The sequence below is a fragment of the Fusarium odoratissimum genome (genome assembly GCF_000260195.1).
Source record: "Fusarium odoratissimum NRRL 54006 unplaced genomic scaffold supercont1.2, whole genome shotgun sequence".
Classification (NCBI taxonomy): Eukaryota; Fungi; Ascomycota; class Sordariomycetes; order Hypocreales; family Nectriaceae; genus Fusarium; species Fusarium odoratissimum.
The window spans coordinates 1,117,689-1,137,028 of NW_022158688.1; the positions used below are offsets into that span (position 1 = coordinate 1,117,689).

At 49.7% G+C, this 19,340-nt stretch overlaps 5 protein-coding genes and 1 non-coding gene across 7 annotated transcripts; 3 read left to right on the forward strand and 3 right to left on the reverse strand.

Moving 5' to 3' along the window:
- Positions 1-1,555: 1,555 nt before the first annotated feature.
- On the reverse strand, positions 1,556-3,758 carry FOIG_02025 (uncharacterized protein). Its single transcript, XM_031199095.1, has one exon. The coding sequence runs from the start codon at positions 3,105-3,107 to the stop codon at positions 2,013-2,015; it is 1,095 nt and encodes a 364-aa protein (XP_031071132.1). The 5' UTR covers positions 3,108-3,758; the 3' UTR covers positions 1,556-2,012.
- A 231-nt stretch (positions 3,759-3,989) lies between these two features.
- FOIG_02026 (uncharacterized protein) lies at positions 3,990-9,981 on the reverse strand. Its single transcript, XM_031199096.1, has 2 exons — positions 8,786-9,981; positions 3,990-8,732 (listed from the first exon to the last, which is right to left on the reverse strand). Exons 1-2 carry the CDS (start codon positions 9,190-9,192, stop codon positions 5,927-5,929), a joined length of 3,213 nt encoding a protein of 1,070 aa, XP_031071133.1. The 5' UTR covers positions 9,193-9,981; the 3' UTR covers positions 3,990-5,926.
- A 1,792-nt stretch (positions 9,982-11,773) lies between these two features.
- FOIG_02027 (uncharacterized protein) lies at positions 11,774-13,126 on the forward strand. The gene is made up of 2 exons (XM_031199097.1): positions 11,774-11,931; positions 12,007-13,126. Exon 2 carries the CDS (start codon positions 12,494-12,496, stop codon positions 12,851-12,853), a length of 360 nt encoding a protein of 119 aa, XP_031071134.1. The 5' UTR covers positions 11,774-11,931; positions 12,007-12,493; the 3' UTR covers positions 12,854-13,126.
- Positions 12,597-13,891, reverse strand: FOIG_02028 (uncharacterized protein). The gene is made up of 2 exons (XM_031199098.1): positions 13,552-13,891; positions 12,597-13,460 (listed from the first exon to the last, which is right to left on the reverse strand). The coding sequence occupies exons 1-2, from the start codon at positions 13,626-13,628 to the stop codon at positions 13,259-13,261; spliced, it is 279 nt and encodes a 92-aa protein (XP_031071135.1). The 5' UTR covers positions 13,629-13,891; the 3' UTR covers positions 12,597-13,258.
- Positions 12,866-12,965, forward strand: FOIG_02029. Its single transcript has one exon. It is a non-coding gene; the product is annotated as a tRNA-Ala (tRNA).
- Positions 13,892-14,373: 482 nt separating the features above from the next.
- FOIG_02030 (uncharacterized protein) lies at positions 14,374-18,125 on the forward strand. Of its 2 annotated transcripts, XM_031199100.1 has the most exons (4): positions 14,374-14,794; positions 14,852-15,427; positions 15,496-16,970; positions 17,478-18,125. In XM_031199100.1, exons 1-4 carry the CDS (start codon positions 14,771-14,773, stop codon positions 17,650-17,652), a joined length of 2,250 nt encoding a protein of 749 aa, XP_031071137.1. In that variant the 5' UTR covers positions 14,374-14,770; the 3' UTR covers positions 17,653-18,125. The 2 variants fall into 2 exon arrangements, with proteins under 2 accessions (XP_031071137.1, XP_031071136.1); XM_031199099.1 differs by having other exon boundaries at positions 15,496-18,125.
- The last annotated feature ends 1,215 nt before the right edge of the window (positions 18,126-19,340 follow it).

The following is a 19,340-nucleotide window of genomic DNA, read 5'->3' on the forward strand; positions in this document are numbered from 1 at the left end:
GCCACTTGGGAGAATCGCTGTAGCCTCGTCCACAGGGAACATCTTCAAAGGAGAGCTATTCTGTAATGAGACCCGCTCTCGTCGGTACCCGCACTGGCCACGACGTAATTTCGCCAAGGGCCCCTGGCATCTTGGAAGAATTTCGAAGCGATGAACTCGACAGACGATAGGTTGGTAGGTAATACCTTTGTCTGTATTGCGAATTGCGCTTTGGTGGTGTATCATTCATCATTTTCATAGTTTCAACACGACCCGCACCTCAGCATGCTACAGCACGACAACTGGTCGAGCACTGGCGGCTGATTTGGTTGTCTCTAAGGCTTCTCTTCATTTGCTCATGACTTGTTACCTTCAAATTAAAGCAGCAGGTATTGCATCACTGGCCGCCAGCGCCTGTATCAGTACGCGACATCACTGTTGAGCCTGGGTTCCGATATTCTTCCATTTCTTCTTCCATGGTTCGAGGATGAAAATGCCTGCACAGTCCCATCCATCTTGGGATAGGCCAATGGACAAGTGGATTCGCATTGAATCAGTCCAGGTCAATCATTTCCCCGGAGTTTAGGTCTGGTTCAGGTTTGACAACTCACCATACTACCTTCCCGGCCAACCTTACCTCGCAACTATCATCGTGATATCACCCAGCGGAATGAGAGGTTTAAGAATCATGCCCGTCTAACTCTAAAACTTTCCTTTCTCGCACTGAGATCTCAAGGAATCGAAAGTCAATTTTTTTGCCCCTTTCTTTTTTCTTACCTCTCCACTAGGACCCTTAAAAATGTCGGGGCCGCACCCGTCCGTACCTTGAGCTAGCTCGGGCCTCCACCGTCGTTAACCTTTGGAATGCCAGTTCAGGAACCCGGGCTGCCGGCTTTTCCGCTTCAGGCCGACAAGGGCTTCTATGCTAGGCTCAAAGTGAGCTGAGTCTGGCTCAGCCCGAGTTTGATGCATTTACCCTATATCAAATACAACGTGTTGTTTGGCACCAATGCGTATTTATGATTCATCATATTGAAAGTACCTCCGAGCCCTTTCAATCTGCTCATTCTTTATTAGACTTACCTGATTTTCTTGGTGATGCATGTACCGCAAATGAAAGGTCCGAGTCTAGGATACACCTACGGTGCATAAGTAGCAGACGTTCAACCAAGGGTTTCGCTGTTACGCCTCCATCACGAAATTCAGTAGCCGTTAAGCCGTGATTCAGAATACATTGCCCACTCAAACAACGAATTTCGATAGGCATGGCCAAGAATATGTGATATGTTCGGTTGGACCGACTAGTTAAAGGTGGAGATGTTTTCGTTGTTGTCATGAAGCATGATGCTCTGTACCTCAGAAACTTGGGGCAATCCACACGAAGTCCACGAGGTCAGATCGAGTAGTGGGAGAGCAAAGCTCTCAGTGCAGTGCTTATCCTCCGACAAAGCCTTGACGACGCAGGAGAAAGCCCTTACTATTAATCCAAATGGAGATAATAAAGGCACTGTCAAATCAACAATTACTGATCTCATCACATGTTTGCAGGAATACTGCTTCAAGTACGCTCATAGAGGTCCACTTCACTCATGCTCGACTTCAAGAACGCATTATACAAGCCAGGCTTGAGATATTATTAATTGAGTTTCTACATACACAATCCCATTACATAGCGGATGGTTGGCTTGGCTGCGGGAGGGAAGAAGTATATGTTTATATGCAGCATGATCAAGCCCAGACAACTCAAAAACTGGAACCATGAACCAGGTCATGCATGCTGCAAATGATTTGCCCCAAATACCGCAAGGTTTTGGGACCCAGGGATATATGCTGCTTCAGCCGATTGCAGCCGTGACTTTCATTATCAAATTCGTACAGCACTTTCTATATGACTCCCCTGTGAAAAATATTCGTGTCCGAAACGCCTATGACCTTGAAGACCTCCATCGAAACGAATGGGTGCAAAATGTGAAAAATAAAGGAAAAGAGAATGCTTTTTATCAATGATGCAAAGGAAGTATGAGACTCCGTCGTTAAAAGTTGGACGAGGCGTTCACTGGTGTTGGCTGGTGATAAGTGTCCAGCGTGGATTGGAATGGGCTGCGTTGAGGCCCTGAGCTCCCGACACTCCCGTACTCAGTCTTCTCAATGCTGTGATAAGGGCCGTTGCTGCTAGGACGGCTATTGTTCTCGTTGAAGTCCATAAGACCATCAGCTTCTTCTTGGTGCTTCTTGCGCCCCCAAATTCGCCATGCGACAAGGCCAAGGGCACCAACAACAATTGCACCACCAATACCGACAACAACTCCGATAACTGTGTTGCGGGTCTTGGCCGACATGCCTGAAGAGCCTCCATCGTCACCACCGTCGCTCAGACCAGGTGTTGACGTAGACACACTCGTAGTAGTCATGGTCTCAAGATCCCCATCGCTGTTTGTCCTTGTGACGACGGCGACGTGCGTAGAGGTAACAGGTCTAGCGGTAGTCCGGGTGTTCTTCTCGGCGGCAGTGCTGGAAGCCTCATCGTTGTTCTCGCTGGCGGTGCTGCTGGCGTCGTCACTGTTCTGGTTGTTCCCGGATGTGCTAGTGGCTGCTGGGGAGTTGGTTGTCGACTGAGCAGCAGTCTTGGCATCAGTCGCAGAAGCTGATGACTCGGCGTTGTCGGTAGCCTCAGATTGTGTGGCAGCAGCTGTCTCAGAGGGCTTGCTATCAGCAGCACTAGACTTCTCGGCAGGCTTGCTAGTGGGAGAAGCGTTTGTGGGGGAGGGATCGGCAGCGGTTGTCTTTGCAGAATCGTTGTTGGTAGGCTCAGCATCAGTGGCAGATGGTTTTGTTTGTTCATTAGTAGCCTGAGTAGCCTCAGCGTCGGTTTTGGCAGAGTCGTCCGAGGTAGGGTCGGCTGCATCAGTAGGAGCAGGATCAGACGCAGGGTCTGCTTGAGTAGCTGAAGGCTTGCTGTCAGGTGCAGTTGCGCTTGGTTGAGAGTCATCGGACTGGCTTGGGCTTGCTCTGCGGACGAGTCGACGCTCCCGCAAGTGAATCTTGTTGAGATCAATCCATGATGCCTGAGCGACGCAGACAACGGCAAGAGCTACCATTAGCAGCTTCACAAGGCGTGTCATGTACATGGCGACTGAGGTTGTGGAGTGTTTTGCGAAAAGAAAGGTTGACTAGGTAAGGTAGGCAGGATATGCCAGCTGAGGTATGCAGAGGTTGTCGTCCTGGCTCACAACTGCTAAGGGGAACGAAGGCGTAATCGCGCTTTAAACTGGCCGCTGACGCGAACTTCCAGAGGGATACACAACCAAGTGAGGAATCTGGGTATCCGTGATCAAGAGTTGTGTCAAATCGTCGTTTGTGACTACCTGAACGAATAGGCGTGAGACGAAGAACAACAAGACTTTTTCTGTATCTGCAGTGGATAGTCGTTTGATGCCAAATGAGTTGCGTGAGCGAGAGTGAGATCGACGAGCCAAGGATTAGCTGGGATGCGATGTTAATTTAAACGATAGAGGAAATAAAGACAGAAAAGCGAGAGTGAGTAATACGGAGGTGAATAGAGTCACGAGAGTAAAGATTGTGTGACGGCACCGATGGGAGGAGACTTATAAAGGGACAAGGGCAGGCAGACAAAGAAAAATATGGGTAGATGGATGGATGGATGGAATGGAAAGATGGGTCAGGAAATGCTAGCAGACTTGTGAGGTCTTCTCGTATTTGTCTGCATGGATCCGGTGGTACTGGATGGAGGCTGTGCTTACCCCAGCAGACTGGGCAGGCCACTGCTGAGGTCGGGCGCGTTTGGGTGACATGCGCCAAAACTTCACCTAAAGAACCGCCTAAGACCACCTACCTAACCGAAACAGACAGCCCGTTGGTGGCGGCCACACTGATACGGACGCGTCTAGACCATGCTCGAAGCTGGGTTAGGTTTACCAGGACTTTCGATTTTTTTTTAAGGTTGCCCGTGCCGATATGGAACTTCAGTCAAAAAGCCACATAATAGAGCCAGCGTTTCGTCTCGGTAGATGTCACTAACCGATTCGACTACGAGCGTGTCTATGCCAGTTTTTGGGGCGATCTATTGTTTCTGTTTCTGCACGGTCCCCTGAATGATACACAAGAATTGTTTGTGCCCAGTTGTTCCTGACAGGAGACCCGAGTTGGGTATTTACCGACGACATGATGAATGAGACATTCCCGACTCCTCCAAATTGGTAGCTTGACGTCCTTTTTTATCCGTTTTCCTTCATAAAGCGTTGTGTTTCTCACCATAATCTACTCAGCTATACTCCGTATGCTTCACTGCTTTCAAATCAAACTGGCTATAACATCCATCTCGAATGGGTCTCCCACCCCTGTCAGCCCTCTAGGAGTCGTCGTCATCACCCTTCTGCACTCAACTGCTCACATGGAGACACACACATGTCAGTAGACGCCATGAACAAACGGCTACCTCCAGGCCCAGGCCCATTATTATGACATAGCTCATCGTCAGGGTCTTGTCAACGAAATTATTATTTTCATCAAGTGATTATCCACTCTATCATTGTCTGGGGGATCAAAGATGAAGGAATAAATGGGAGGCTGGCGTCGTCCGATGGGGAAACGGGCATCATGCATGGATGCATGTCCCCTAAAAAGATACGTATCCATTCAAAAATAGCATCGACCCACCAAGAACCTGATCCCCCCGGAACGCCATACCAAAAACTCCCCGTCTTCTCGGATCGCCAATCATACCTTAAGGAAGATATCTACCTATTCTAGCTATTCTTTCGTTCTTGGTCTTCTCATCCGTCTCCATTGTCGTCATGCTATTGCTCCCCAGAAGATCTTATAGCCATGAGAATCCACCTTCTACGACATGTTGTCAAGGTTATCTCTTGTTCTTAATTTACAGCATCATGCTAGACCTCCATCTATCCCCGCGTACTAAAACGACAACTGTCTGAGAGGCGTGGTAGTGTTCCTAAGGCCTCTGCCCCCGTGGCCCTTCATGGTTCCATGTGGAGGTGTGACCTGTCACCAAATTCCTCCTTGCTTATGGTGGTGTGAAGGACTTTTACTATGTAGTCACGCTTTGTTGATAGTCAGACCAGCGCAAATACTGTATCGCCAACCTCGCTTCCTATAAACAAGTCTCATCAACCACTCAGATCCTTTCTCGTGGTCTCGTCTGTTGATTTGTTTCATATTGAGAGTCGGGCAGTAACGTGTCTTTGATGTTACGTCACTCTAGCTAGATCTTTTGTCGATCTGTGTGAGGCTGTGTCGGGAATCATGGGGATGCTTAATATCAGTCCAACTAATCCCTTTCTCCTACCCCTTTCTCGTAGCCGTAGCCTTCCATAATCATACCCAAAAGAAGCAGGGCTAAGCAAGCACTAGAGCAAGCGTAGGAGGAGCGAACCAGCTCAGTCTGCCGTCTGCCATGAGGTTATCCGGACTAGTTCATACACACGATAGTCAAATGGTTTCAACGGAGAAGCGGAGACACCAAGTCATTAAAAAGCATTGCACTATGAGAATTGCACTTCCTATCGACACTTCTCCCTGTACGAGTGCACGATATGCTGTGAGCTAGTAAAGCTAGCATATTGAATCATACATCGCCTAAAAGACCATGCTTGTCAACAACGAACTACTAAAATTAACACAAGCTCAGCACTGGAGTATGTAGCTGTCATGTCTGATAACACTTTCCACGTGGTCGTAAAAATGTACATGCAATTTCTTAGAATGAAAGACAGTGTGTGATTGATTGAATGAATGAACGAAGGAATGCGTGTGGACGCTGTGGGCCAATTCCAGTACCAAGGAAAGGCTGCCTTTACCCGAAAACGCCGAGCAGTAAAAGAGTCAATGAAATTGTAAACCATTTTCATCATATATGGTATCTCGATGAAATCAAAGAACTAGGCGAGCCAACTGTTGAGGCTCTGAGCTACTGGCTCCATATAGGAACGTTTCGATATGCTGGGGAGTTATAGCTGTGGAGGACCCGAAAAGGGGGATCTTGAACGTACATCCCACCCTGGGAACTCTGTCTACCATGAACAGGATGATTTGGGACTGGGCTTGTAACGTAGATGTTTGGGTATTGTTGAACCATGTTCGGTGCACCATAGACAAGCGCTTGATTCTGCATCATGTAGTTCTGCTGCAGTTGCTGATTGAGGCTGTGCATATCCATCGGAGCCCATGATTGGACAGATGTTTGAGGTCGTCGTTGTTGGTGTTGCTGATGCATCTGCTGTTGCTGTATCTGTATAAGTGTAGTGTTGCTCCGAGAGCGCGGCATGTTGGCAATTTGGCGCGGCTGCGCTGGTGCTGATACTCGCCGGTGATGCTTGACTTGTTGGGCAGCAGGACCACTCTGTTGCGTACCATTACTCGAGTAGGACAAAACTCTGGAGTGTTGAACAGCATTGACTTGCTGGGAGCTTAAACCCGCGGTAGGACTCATGCCCATGCCTCGACTGGAGCTGCGTGATTCAGTACGGCCATGTGAGATCTGACGGCTGTGTGGTGTCATTCGACCATAATCTTGGGGTAACGAGAGTCGACGACTAGCGCTCGGACGGGAGTTAATAGGGAATGAAGGTGCCATAGCTCGATTTTGCGCCTGTGACTTTGCTCTGGGAGGCTTACTGCCTCGATTCTGCATACTCACCGGTGGTGAAGTCTTTGTTCGCAGCGTCTGATCCATCTCAAGCGCAGATGGACTCAGGGATGATCGATGGTTCGCTGACAAGTTAGGTGCGGAAACATTCGTACGAAGATGAGCTAGCTCGGGTTTGTCACGGCTCTCCTGTATGCTCGACTTATTGACCACCTTCCGGGTCTGTAGAGCTAAGCTGCCAGAGCTACTGGCAGCCTTTCTTGGTGCTGGACGGGATGACCATGAGCTCACAGCTCGAGGGCTGGGGGCTGCATTAAAAGAACGAGAAGTAAGCTCCATAGCGGTTGATGGGCGCCTTGGTGTGGGCTCGGGCTCAGGCTTGGAACTCAAGGCAGGGCTAGCGTCCGCGCTTCGAGAACCAAATATCTGAGCAATGGATTGGCGCCATGATTGACGTCGAGACATCTTCTTGCCAACGGTCTTCTTGGCTCCTCGCGCTACGTCCTCCCCGCGTCTTGTATTACCAAGCGCATCCTGGCTCCCAACACTCATAATAGTATGCAGAGTGTCCTTACTCGGCTCCTTTCGAAGCGAAGGTCGGTGCGGTTTAGGTATGGAGCCTGTCTCGAGTCCTAAAGGATCGGTGGTGACGTCCTGTTCGATCATAGCCACTTCCCCTTTCTTTAGGGATCCCTTCTTGCGGGAGCCATTCAGGAATCTGTATATCTTACTGCCACCACGACTAACGTCTGCGGCTGGCGAAGGTAGCTGTTCCTGAAAGTCTCCCTTAGAAAGGACGATTGGCGCTGTCGCAGTGTTCGACACTCGTGGCTCGAAACTCTTGTTTGATTTCAACGAAGAGAGACGCATGCGGCTACCACGACTAAATGACGAGAATGGACGACTAGCAGGACTCGAGGGGCTTGCTAGACAAGCCGAAGAGGTATCATCATCTGTCGACGACAACGGGACCTCGAGGTGGATAGGCAGCCGGTTACGTGTCTGAGAAGGTACTGAGGAAGAAGTACGAGTCGAATTCGAATCCGAGGGCGAACACATCCCGGACATGTCCACGTCAAGCTTTTCGGAGGCCATTGTATTCTTGTCCGTGACACCGGATCTCAGGCTGGGCAATGATCGGAGAGAGACATTGGAACTGTAACCACTGTCGACTCGAGACGCGGAGCGATGAGTTTTCTCAGACGAAGGACTTGGAATGAAGCCACTATCAGATCTTGACAATCCTTTAAGCATTTTGTTTTCGAGTCCAAGTTGCGTTTTCTTGGGGTCGGGCTTTGCATTTGGATCTTCCCTTACGTCCAGAACCTCAGCAACCGGAAATGAGACAGCATTCCCGTTCCCAGACATTCCGCCATCGCCTGTTCTAGATTTTTCTGCATCGCTCGAACACTCGGTAACACAGCTTGCGACTCGAGCAGTAAGTGATTTCTCACCCGTTATTAGCTCATTGGCCTCTGTCATGATCGAGCTCTGATTCATCAACCTGAGTGGGTTCTTGGCTTGCTCATGAAAGTATTCCGCACGAGGGATTACTAGTGCCGACTCAGAAGCCCCTTGCTGTTTGACGTCATCCTCGGGCATTGGAGAAGTTCCGGGGGCCCCGTTTGTGATGCGTAGGGATCCAAACTTCATACCACCTAGCTGTTTATAGTCAGCTTCGACTGGCGTTACGGCTCGGTCCAGGGATTGCGCCTGGGAAGGGATTGTCGTAGGCATTGACATGCGTCTCGCCATGCCAGATTCTATCGAATTGTGCCTGGACTGAGAGGGTGTAGCTGGGAGACTCTTGCGGAAACTCGACTTGGCTGAGACTGGGGGGTTGGAATGATGAGCCCTGGTTGCTATGCCTGGAGTTTGAACGACCGAGCGGCGGCGCATTGGCATGTAAAGAGACACGTCTGAGTTTGTTCTGCTAATGGATGAACCTGCAGATTGGGTGGCGTTGTTGGTATCATCCGTCGCATCCTGACTTGTCTCATCAGAATGCTTATTGGATTTGGAGATGATGGGCTCGCTTGGGAGCTTCTCCTTTGCACTGAGAAGCGTCTTGGCCTCGGCAGCTCTCGTATCGTAGCTTGCAGAGCCACGCCGTACTGCAACAGGCATGCTATTTCCAGGCAGTTAGCTCAATTTATCGACATGGAGACATGTTGCACAAACCTATCAGCGCGCGTCAGTGTGCGGTAGCCGCTATCCTGAGCAATAGAGCTGGTCCTGGAGCTGTTGACGAAAGCTGGCAGTATAGGAGACTGCTCTGACTGGATAGACCGCGTACGCGATTTCAAATCGCGCATGGGGTCTCTACATGTAGGGGATTGTATAGGACTGGAAGCGTCACCAGCTGGGACGGCTATACCGAGCCCAGGCGCCACTCTTCTCGTTGTAGAAGCCTTATTGGGAGCAGGCGGCAGCGATCCGACCAGATACGAGTTGGAGAAGTGCTCACGATGGGGTGTCACAGCAGTAGCAGTGTATGGCAGACCAGCTGCAGATGCCTGGCTGCAGTGAGGTGGCTTGGATAGTTTCCGATGCCCGCGAGGGGATTCGGCGGATTGTTCATTGCCCATTGGGCCAAACTGGTTCAACTCCTTGCTCGTGAGATGATATCGGAAGGAGAGGAGGCTGGATGCTCGGAGGAGAGCTTGTGAGATGCCTCAACAAGCAGAAACGACCGTTCACTGGTACATAAACGCCTCCATGCCGTCAAACACGAATTATCCCGTCTTTCTATTCAGCCGCGAGGATGGATGAAATTGAAGCTGAAGCTTCGCGGTATACAGGATGGAGGAGTATATATTCGTAAAGTTGGTTGATTGTTTAGTCTATAAGCTAGAAAGAGGATCGAGAATGAGAAAGAAGCTCGGTAATATGAGAATAGAAGAGAATAAGAGAGAGCGAGAGAGAGGGGAGGTTGGACGAGGTGGAGTCGAGTTTAAAGATCCATGGCATTTTTGGCGGAGTTGATTTGAAAGTCGGCGCCGCATGAGGGGAACTCCCGGGCAAGGACAAGGAGAACCTGGTTGTTAAGGTGAGGTATGAGATCCATGGGAGGGGTGAGACCATAACCAAACCATACCAAACTGGACAGGGAGCGGACGAGGCGAGACAAGACGCTCGCATCAAACAGCACAGCATAGCACATCACAAGCAGCCACAGCTTTGAGGGAACAGAGCGGAGAATAGCGCTGATGTGATGATGAAAAGAGTAACTCGATGAGGGGACACATGCAAGAAAAGAGGAGCTGCGCGTCCATGTCACTCCCGGAATAGACGAACTCTGAGTTTCCCATGTTGGAGAGGAACTAAGTTAGAGGAGCTATGATATGACGGGAAGAGAGTGGAGCTTGGAGAGCTTGAGGTTAGCAGTCTTAGCAGAACACCTAATGGTCACCAAAAGGTCACCAAGGAACCGAAGGGAACGAGCTAAGGCAGGTAGGTAGCACTAGCCAAGGCACCTCCATCGATACTTCCGATCCTAATACGATTGGACTGGATTGCACGTTTCGGCAACCGCCCAGCAGCCAATCAACTGGTTGGAAGGGCAATTGACTTCGGAAAAATGTCCTCGATTCAGAGGCGCCAAGGTTTCAATGCATCTCTACAGCCTGGAGATAACAACAAGTCATCTCACAATTTATGCGTTGGAGGCTGACTTTAGCGAGTCTTATTCAGCGATCATCCGAGGTTGTCTACCTAAGTAGTAGGTATAATTAAGTTTCCGCCATGGGCTTCGAACCGTCACTCTGCCTTGCACTCGATCAACCCTTTCCAACAACCACATCTGGAGTGATTACGAGAATCGAGTTACAATTATGTATGCAGCCTGGCAGCCCCAGCAAGCAAACGAGTGAACATGGATGTCGTGTCATTTAGGGATGGCAGGTCGATCAGGTCTTGGATTTTCACACACTATGATGATCCGCGAAATTATGCTTGTGTAAATCATCATCTTGGACGACTTCCGCCAGCTCCTTTGTTTTATCCGTCTCATAGACAATCCTGCCAAACATGAATCCATAGCATCACATTCATCGATATTGGCCAATAAAGCCCACTATAGAACAGGCAGTACCGCTTTTTTCTCATTGCAGTACAAGTCGGCGGCTGTTTGCAAAGTTGGGGAGCATTCACTCACACCCCCTGTCGGCCTCTCTCTCGGAATCTCAAGCCTCTTTTCTGAACCTGTTTCTTTTGTCTCGTCTTGCTCAATTCAAACTCCATGACGGTCGAGGCCACCCAACCAAGAGCTGACATGATGCTGTCCAACTAGAGGCTGAGCTGCAGCGTTACAGGCCGAGTGCCGTGGATATAACCTATTCTTGACTCGACCCGACTCGGCTGCAATTGTCATTGTCAGCTCCAGAACACACATTAAACGAAACACGCAAGCCGTCCGAGCGCTCTCCCCGTGGATACGATGCGATGCTAATGCTGTATCGTCGGAGTCGGTATGTTGTAGAATGGAGACCGACGCGCACCATGACTTACACCCAACACGATACGATGCGATACGATATGGCTGCATCATGATTTCCCCATGCCGTCATCTCATCATGTCGAATAGCAATGCTCCACCAAGACCAAAAGCAGCCCGCATAACACAACATAACTCAACGCACCTACCACCTCTACCGGAGCGTTTCAAATGGGATCCATCATTCAACGTACGATACCCATAGATACCTATGCACATCTGGCTAGCCCAGGTAACCTAACAGGTTAGCAGGCAACTTTAGTACTACCTTGGAGGGAGCAAAAGCTCTAAATCCGCAAGGTAAGCCACATAAACCGACTAGACCAAAGTCAGACCGACACCGTCCGCTTACTATAGGTACCCAGGCATTCTATTCATACAATGGCAGCATTATATCACTCAAATCAAGGCCTTCTGATACTTGTTAAATCCAAGTTCAAAACTTGGTTACGGTTAATATGTCATCAAACTCTGTTGTTTATCCACGCGTACAGCCACACACGCGCTCGCCGTGTCCACTACGCCTTGCAGCCAATTACTCACGCATAAACCAAATAGTCTTTGAGCCTTCCCTCTTGTTGAGCGCGCTAGTCACCTTACACTGCCAGTTTTCTGGCACTTATTATGTCAACATAAACATGAATAAAGACAAACAGACTTTCATGGCCGACATATGCCGCCGAGAGTTTAGAAATCCTAACGTGCATTGCATGCATTACGAGGCCTCTTTCTAACCCCTCACAAATTGGCGTGTGAAGTGAGGTCTAGACATTCAATGACCTTGGACACCTTGCTATGAGCCTTCTGCAGATAAGACTGACTGCTATCGAAGGTAAACTAGGGCCTAGTTGATAGAATTGCCTGGTTTGGCCTTTCTAATTGTGGCAGTCTAATTAACAAGATCTAGCCTCACCACCAACCTTTTCCGCATGACGCCCGACCTCTTGACTTCGAATCTTCAATACAGCAATATACTCCGGATGATGTTACACGAAATGAGACTCTTGAATGTGGGGAAATGCTACGGCTCAAGTCAAGACTAAAGGATCGGATCCATCCATCGGCCGACAGGTCAAGCAGAGATAGGCAGGGTCCCATCCTGGGCATTCGACATGGGTTCATTTAACATCCAAGATGACAAGCGAACTTGTCTAATCATGGCCTTTTGCTTTCGACTCGTGTTGACCGTTTCGGCTATTGCTCAGCTAACTCCCTCGACTGCGTTCTCGCATCAGGGCTCTCAGACACTCGATGGTATGCTGACAGATTGGAGTCAACACAAGACGCAATTATCACATCATCAAACCAAGTCATAGACTCCTAGTGCATGATGTTTGCAGGATAAACCCACATGGAAATCGCGAACTCGTGCCATCGAATTCTCCGGGATCGACATGAGAGTTCATCCACCCATTCACATGCGGTGTGCCATTGGCCCGCCTTTTCAGATATATCCAACACCACACGACGTGACATTCGTGTCAGCAAACTCTCAATGTTCTTCACATGCATACCCAACCTCTTCACTTCTTGACGTTCCCCGCAACGATTTTCTTCTCATGGATGCAAAGAAAGAACCCAGAGCAAAGCTTTCTTTGGCGATACCTCTTACTAGCCTATTCACAGGCTTTCCAATAAGGCATACACCCTGTACCAGATATCTCCAACTGACGCCAAATGTTCTCCAATCTACAAACGGAACTTTACAGTATCCACTTAGCCAAGCGCAAATATTACATCCTTTGAAACCATAACTCAATAGTTTCGGGCGAATGGTTTAGTGGTATAATACTCCCTTAGCATGGCTTCGTTGCTCATCAACCCTTCATCTGGGAGTGGTCCAGGGTTCGATTCCCTGTTCGTCCAACCATGGTAGTCACGTTCTATCGTCTCACTCTTTTTGCTGCTCAAACACTCGAAATGCTTCCAGAGCTCTCAGCGGATGACGCATCAAGACTATACTTCACCCTGTTAATTCAGAACGTGTATGCTATTTGAACGAGTGTAAGATGCTTGCTGAGCCTTAGACATTGCTATATACAATGTGTATTATGTGAAGGCATAGCCACCCTAAGCCAGGAACTCAGTGACCTTGTTGTCGAAATCAAGTTCTCGAACTCAACACAAAAGCGAAACTGTTCACTCTTTTCCTCATTCACCTATTCACCTATCACCATGGTGCACCCACTTCCACCGACCTGGACCTCATGAATCCTTCCTGCATCGACGTCAATACGTGACCCTATACCATATACCTGCTTCTGGCTGTCCTTTTCTTGCGGATACCAAATAGTTATCGAGCCCTCGATGATCAGATGAGTCGTAAGAGCGGCATGTGAGTGTGGTGGATAGTGAGTGTTTCTATAACCATATGTCAGAAAGGATATGTGACGTGCAGAGGCTGCAGGAATCCTCGTCTCTAAAGACAGTCGTAATAGCAAAGAAGACTTACGGCGAATCGCTCCAGGTGAAGACGCGCTCGAAACCCCATGCTCGAACTTGCTCCTCGTATTCGTTGCCGAAGCCCATGATGCTGAAGATGCAGTATTGGTGGGTGTATATGAACTCAAGTCTTACCAGTTTGATCAAGAGCGTTTGGTCTCGGTGCAGCTTTGCAGAGTATGATACGTTTGGCTTTGGAGATATCCACGAAAGCCCTCCAGTCTTTGTAGGCGACTTCCCTAATTGCTGCAGTCGTCGAGTAAGTAAAGCCTTGGGATGTGAATTACGCTGTCATTGAATGTGATTAAGGTATGACCTCACTGCTTACCTCAGTCAATGATGCTTCGGCCGACTGCGCCCCACTCCGGCCCCACCCGCACCGTCCCGGAGCCGTTCAACGGGCCTTGGCCTGGGCGTTGAATCCCATTTTAATGATTGGATTCAAGGTCGGAATGCTTTATGCCTGCTGGCAGAGCATAGAAATTACCAATGTGCTACTTTGGCAGATCAATCAGTTGGCATGAAGCATCTGTTAATCTGGAGAATAGCAGGGCTCATCATTGATGCAATACAACACACAGTAACACATGGCAGCGCAGCGCAGCACAACATGGCATGGCACAGCCCCCATTCCATCAGGCCGTCGCTATTGTTTTCACGCAGTCATCCTCATTCTTTGATGACACAACAGCCGTGGCCGTGATGCTGCTTGATCGCCCTGCTTCCTCCAGACAGTCAACTACGGTCTCTCCAATCATCTCCTCGCCCCCAAGCCTCCACGGTCCAATCTTTTCCAGCCCTGGGACTCATTATCCATTCTTCTTTCAGCCGCCCCCCTGCTCGACCCATCCCCCTAGGGCTGTGCTGCAGCACGCTAGCGAGACCTGGACTCGGCTGCTAGCTTGGCTACTGAACCGGGGAGACCGCCGTAATTTATCGCCTATCAGACAGGCGTGCTGACATCCAATCCATCCATTTTGTCGCCTTTCTTCTCCTTCTTTCAAACACATATTACTTGCCAACGCTCAATCCAAGGACCTCTGCTCTCAAGACCGGATTCAAGGTACCGATTCTCAACTGCGAAGCGAAAGACTCCGGGCTTGCAGTTTTCTCATGCTTGGTTAGACTAACGGGGCAGCCCTTCGCTCCAATGGTTTCTGCCACATAACCGTCGCCGACATCGCCAGCTTCAAACCCCAATTCGCCTCTGGGAACCATAGCTCGTCACCATGTCGCTCTTCTGTGGCCTTATAGTGAGCCATATCAGCATCCCAAATCTCTTGATCGTACCCACTAACATTGGACTCCAGCGGCGCCGTAGCGCAAAGGACGACAAACCTCGCCGCGCGCGTACTATGTCCATCTTTGGCAACTCCAACTTCCAGGCCATAGGCGCTCTCAAGGGCATGGTTCGTTTCACCACCGCCGCATCCCCAGCTCCCATGTATGGTTGGGAACAGCCTCCAGCACAGAAGAAACCGCCGATTGACGAATGCTCCAGCCGGAGTTCTGACCAGCAAGCGCCAATTCCCGATATACCAGACATTCATATTACTACTGAGATGCATGAGGCCCTCGACCGTACATACCATGACCTGCGGGGTTCAGAACCGCGACTATCCAAAGCCAAGTTTGCTGAATTCCTACGAACTGTCCAGGGCGAGAGCGAGAGCGCCGTCAGCGAACTTGCTAAGGAGGATTATTCCTTGGGAGATTTCAAATACACTTGGGTTACCGACTTCTCATGGGAGGCCACTGGGCCCTTGCCCGAAAAGGATCTCTCGAAACCTCTCACAAATTACTTTATTAGCAGCAGTCACAACACATATCTGGTTGGGAATCAACTGGCTTCACTGAGCAGAAGCTCTCCTGAAGCATACAGAACCGTACGTTTATTCGACGGAATCCTACAAGCACTTTTGAGAATGGCTTAGCTGACATTGGTTGCTAATAGGTTCTTCTTCGGGGATGTCGTTGTATCGAGATTGATGTGTGGAATGGGGATACAATTATTCCCACAACGAGAGGCAGAGCCACCAAGATTGACCACAAGCGTGGACTCTCGGGCGAATCGTTCCCCAATGTCGCTACCACGGTGATCGACAAAGTTGAAGGCTATCTTGGTGACAAAACCGCCAATCGCTCCCGCAGTACCAGCTTAGGAAGCCGAAATTCCTCCCCACGATCGAGTTTGAATCAAGTTTCGCTCGAGACACGAGAATCTGGAGACCGTCTTGACGTTGCTAAACCTCTTTCACCACGCACAAGGCAGTCGTTCCCCAAAGACGAGCCAATTGTGACCCATGGATGGACCCTGACTGCGCCGTGTGGGTTTCGAGAGGTGTGCAGAGCCGTTGGCGAGTCTGCATTCGTTGATAATGACCTTCCAATTATTGTCAGCCTGGAGGTGCACGCTGATGAGGACCAACAAGAGGTCATGGTCAAAATCATGAAAGAGGAATGGGGCGAGATGCTTGTGGATAAAGCATTCGATGATACTGGCCCTAGATTGCAACTCCCGAAGTTGGGCGAGCTGCGAAAGAGAATTCTCGTAAAGGTCAAGAAGGCTCCTGCGAAGATCGTGGTGCCTCCCAGCACTATGGATCTACCTGCTATTTACGCACACGACGAAGATGCATCGGGGTCTGAGGATGAGCATCCCTTGCAGTCCACAGGACCATCCCTGACAGGTTCTAACAGTACGTTTCCTTCACACGAGAAGAACACCAGCTCCAAGGTCCGGATCTGTGAGAACCTTGGCAAACTTGCCGTGTACACACGCAGTCAGCACTACAAGGGTCTCGCAACTAAGGAAGCCAAAATTCCTGCCCACATTTTTTCCATCAGCGAGAATCGTATCCTAGAACTTCACCAGAAGCAGCATCGCGACATGTTTACCCATAACAAGGGATACTTCATGCGCGCTTTCCCCGCAGGTCGAAGGTTCGATAGCTCAAATCCAGACCCAAGTCTCTTTTGGCGTGGCGGTGTTCAGATGGTCGCCATGAATTGGCAATATCTGGATGAAGGCATGATGCTCAACGAAGGCATGTTTGCAGATGAGAAGGGTTGGGTCTTGAAACCGGAGGGTTATCAGAGTTCAAACAAGTCTGCAGAGACTCAGGGCGAAGCCACACCAGGTCGTACCATGAATTTGAGGATCACAGTTTTTGCTGGACAACACATTCCGATCCAAGCTGGCGACGCAGCGGACGTCGGTCGCTCCGCCAGCACCCTTAGGCCGCTGATAAAGGCAGAGCTGCATGTCGACAAACCAACCGACGCTGAACGTGACGCATATATGCAGGAACACAAGTACAAAGATAAAACGGACGTTGGTAAGACGGACCATCCCGATTTCGGCCCCCACGGCTCGACCCTCCAGTTCTTGAACATTCCCAAGGTGGTCGAAGAGCTCAGTTTCATCAGGTTAGTGGACAACTTTTTCAATTCTGTCATGTATCGGTATCCCACCCTCCCACCCCCTGCTCTCGGACCGTCTCCTGTGTCTTGCCAATCACAGGTGTGTCGTGGAAACACCGCAGTAGGTCTTGTACGGTCAAAGAGCTTACACTATGGCGGTGAGCTCCTTTCTGTCCCATAGTAATAGCTATAACCCATCGGCTTCCTTGGGTATCAAGGACCAGCTGCTTTCCAAGACACGCTTTGCCCCAGGACACAGACCTCCGGTTCGGTCTGAGTGAGGCGCAGATCACAGATCCAAATACGGTTAATCATATTTGATCGTCGGGTTGCTATTTGCCGTTTCCCACACTATCTAGACTGGTATGGTCATATCTGGTGCACCGTGATGGTGACTCGTGCCATTCACCTCGCCATCCTTGAGGTCCGCCAGCTAGCGGGGCGGGGCGGGACGCAAAGCTTGTTGGTCGGCAACTCTTGCTTTATATTGTACTAATTCGATCAATCCCCTAGGTTCAAGGTCGAGGACGATTCAACCAAGCTTGGCAGCTCGCCACTGCTTGCCTGGGCTTGCATTCGCCTAGACCGTCTGCGACCCGGCTATCGATTCATCCGACTCATGGACTCGAAGCCCCGCGTTGTACCAGGGGGGAAGCTGCTGGTTAAAATTGAGAAGACCCTGGTTTGATCGATAGTATAGTTCATCCTTGCGAATGATGCTGTACATCCGATCCCAAGGGCATTACTCGTGTACTGTGGCAACTTCCTGCTGTGATGATGCTTTGTGCATGCTGCACAGCACTACGACAGCGTCTACAGCAACCTGCGTCACACACAGACTGACCATAGGTCTTTGGCTGCCAGCATATCTCATTTCGTCATCCTGAGGTTTAGCCCGGTCAAGTCTCTTAGACACTTTCGGCCTTTCTGAAAATGTGTCAAATCACGGTCAGATCGTATACGCGGATGAGCTCTCATCCTGGAGGGGGTTTGAGTAACTGGCCCCCGTTTTGTTTTCTGTGATAGTGTTTCATTGGACTGATAATGGTATAGCTGGGATTTTGGTTAGATTTAGACAGGAGTTTTGGGATACCCAGGAACAATGAATGTTTTGTGCCATTTCTCTTTGCCCTCAAGCCTTCCGCCGTTTGTCGTAGTCAGTGCTGAGTCGAATTGGCATTGCTCATCTGGCTATCTGTCAGTCGAGGAACGTCTTTGTTCACCCGTATAATAATGCTCAGACGAGGGCCAGATTGCCTGCATAGCTCTTTCTGACCCGCTGCAGCCTCGAGTGACATTGCATGCATGAAGAACGCACAACACCTGGTTAGGAGCTTGGTGTGCCAGCGTGGCGGCACTTATCATGCCTTACAAGTAAACTACTGCATACACATTGCGAGGACACTACCCGCTCACAAATCATGAATTGATTGGTATTTGCTCTATGTGAAACGTGCTCGTTCAGCTCTCCAGAAAGGAGCAGTTTCACAGTTCGCTGTTGCGCAAGTCAAAACCTCTTTGGGGACTTTCTGAGATTGTGAGTTCAGCACCCTGCTCTTTCTAGGTACTCTGGCCTTACAAGGAAATAAGCATGGCCGAGTCGTTGATTGACAAGTATCGAAGCGCTGATATAGTCGGTTACCAACAGTACACGGCAGTAAAAGTAGTAACGATACTGCTCATCCTCAACAAGCCGCCGGTGTTAACCCTGCGCCCCTCCTTTCTTGACCTCGGGAACCCTAGCGCAGTCGGAGGACCTCACTAATCGTTCATCAGATGGGATACAGTATGTTTAGTCTATGGGACTGAGCCTGACTCGTATGGTGGTCTCTATGTTGCAAATGATGGCCAGTTTTTCATGAGTACTAAACGTTATCCACCTTGAAGAACTTCGAGGCTATAGTATTGACCATGGTGATAATGGTAGTTCTGAGGGCTGGGCGCTCGCACTCTCACTGCATGTGTAGGTCAAGTCTGGGCGTATGGTAGCAAGAGATTGTGCAAATATTACCATGTTGTCATGCATTCAACTTGCATATCTTCCAATCTAGTTAATGCCCTGAAAGGGCTGAAGAGGCCGGAAATTCCGATCGGGCACAAGCGGCACTAGTCTAGTCCATCTGGAGGTGAGTTGAGTACAGTAGAGATAGCCATATGCAGGCCAGGGGGACAATGTCGATAGTCGCCGCGGCTAGATGCGACTAGTCTGCAGAGTGGTTGTTGGTAGCAGAGAGGCACGATGGGGCTGGTGCACAAGGTTGTTGTGAATACGGGGTCTGATGTGTATTAGGGAGGCTACCTACCTAGCTAGGGCCCCAGTGGGCAGGCTACATAACAGAGGGATGTGGGGGCCTCAGGCACACATATCTCAACACT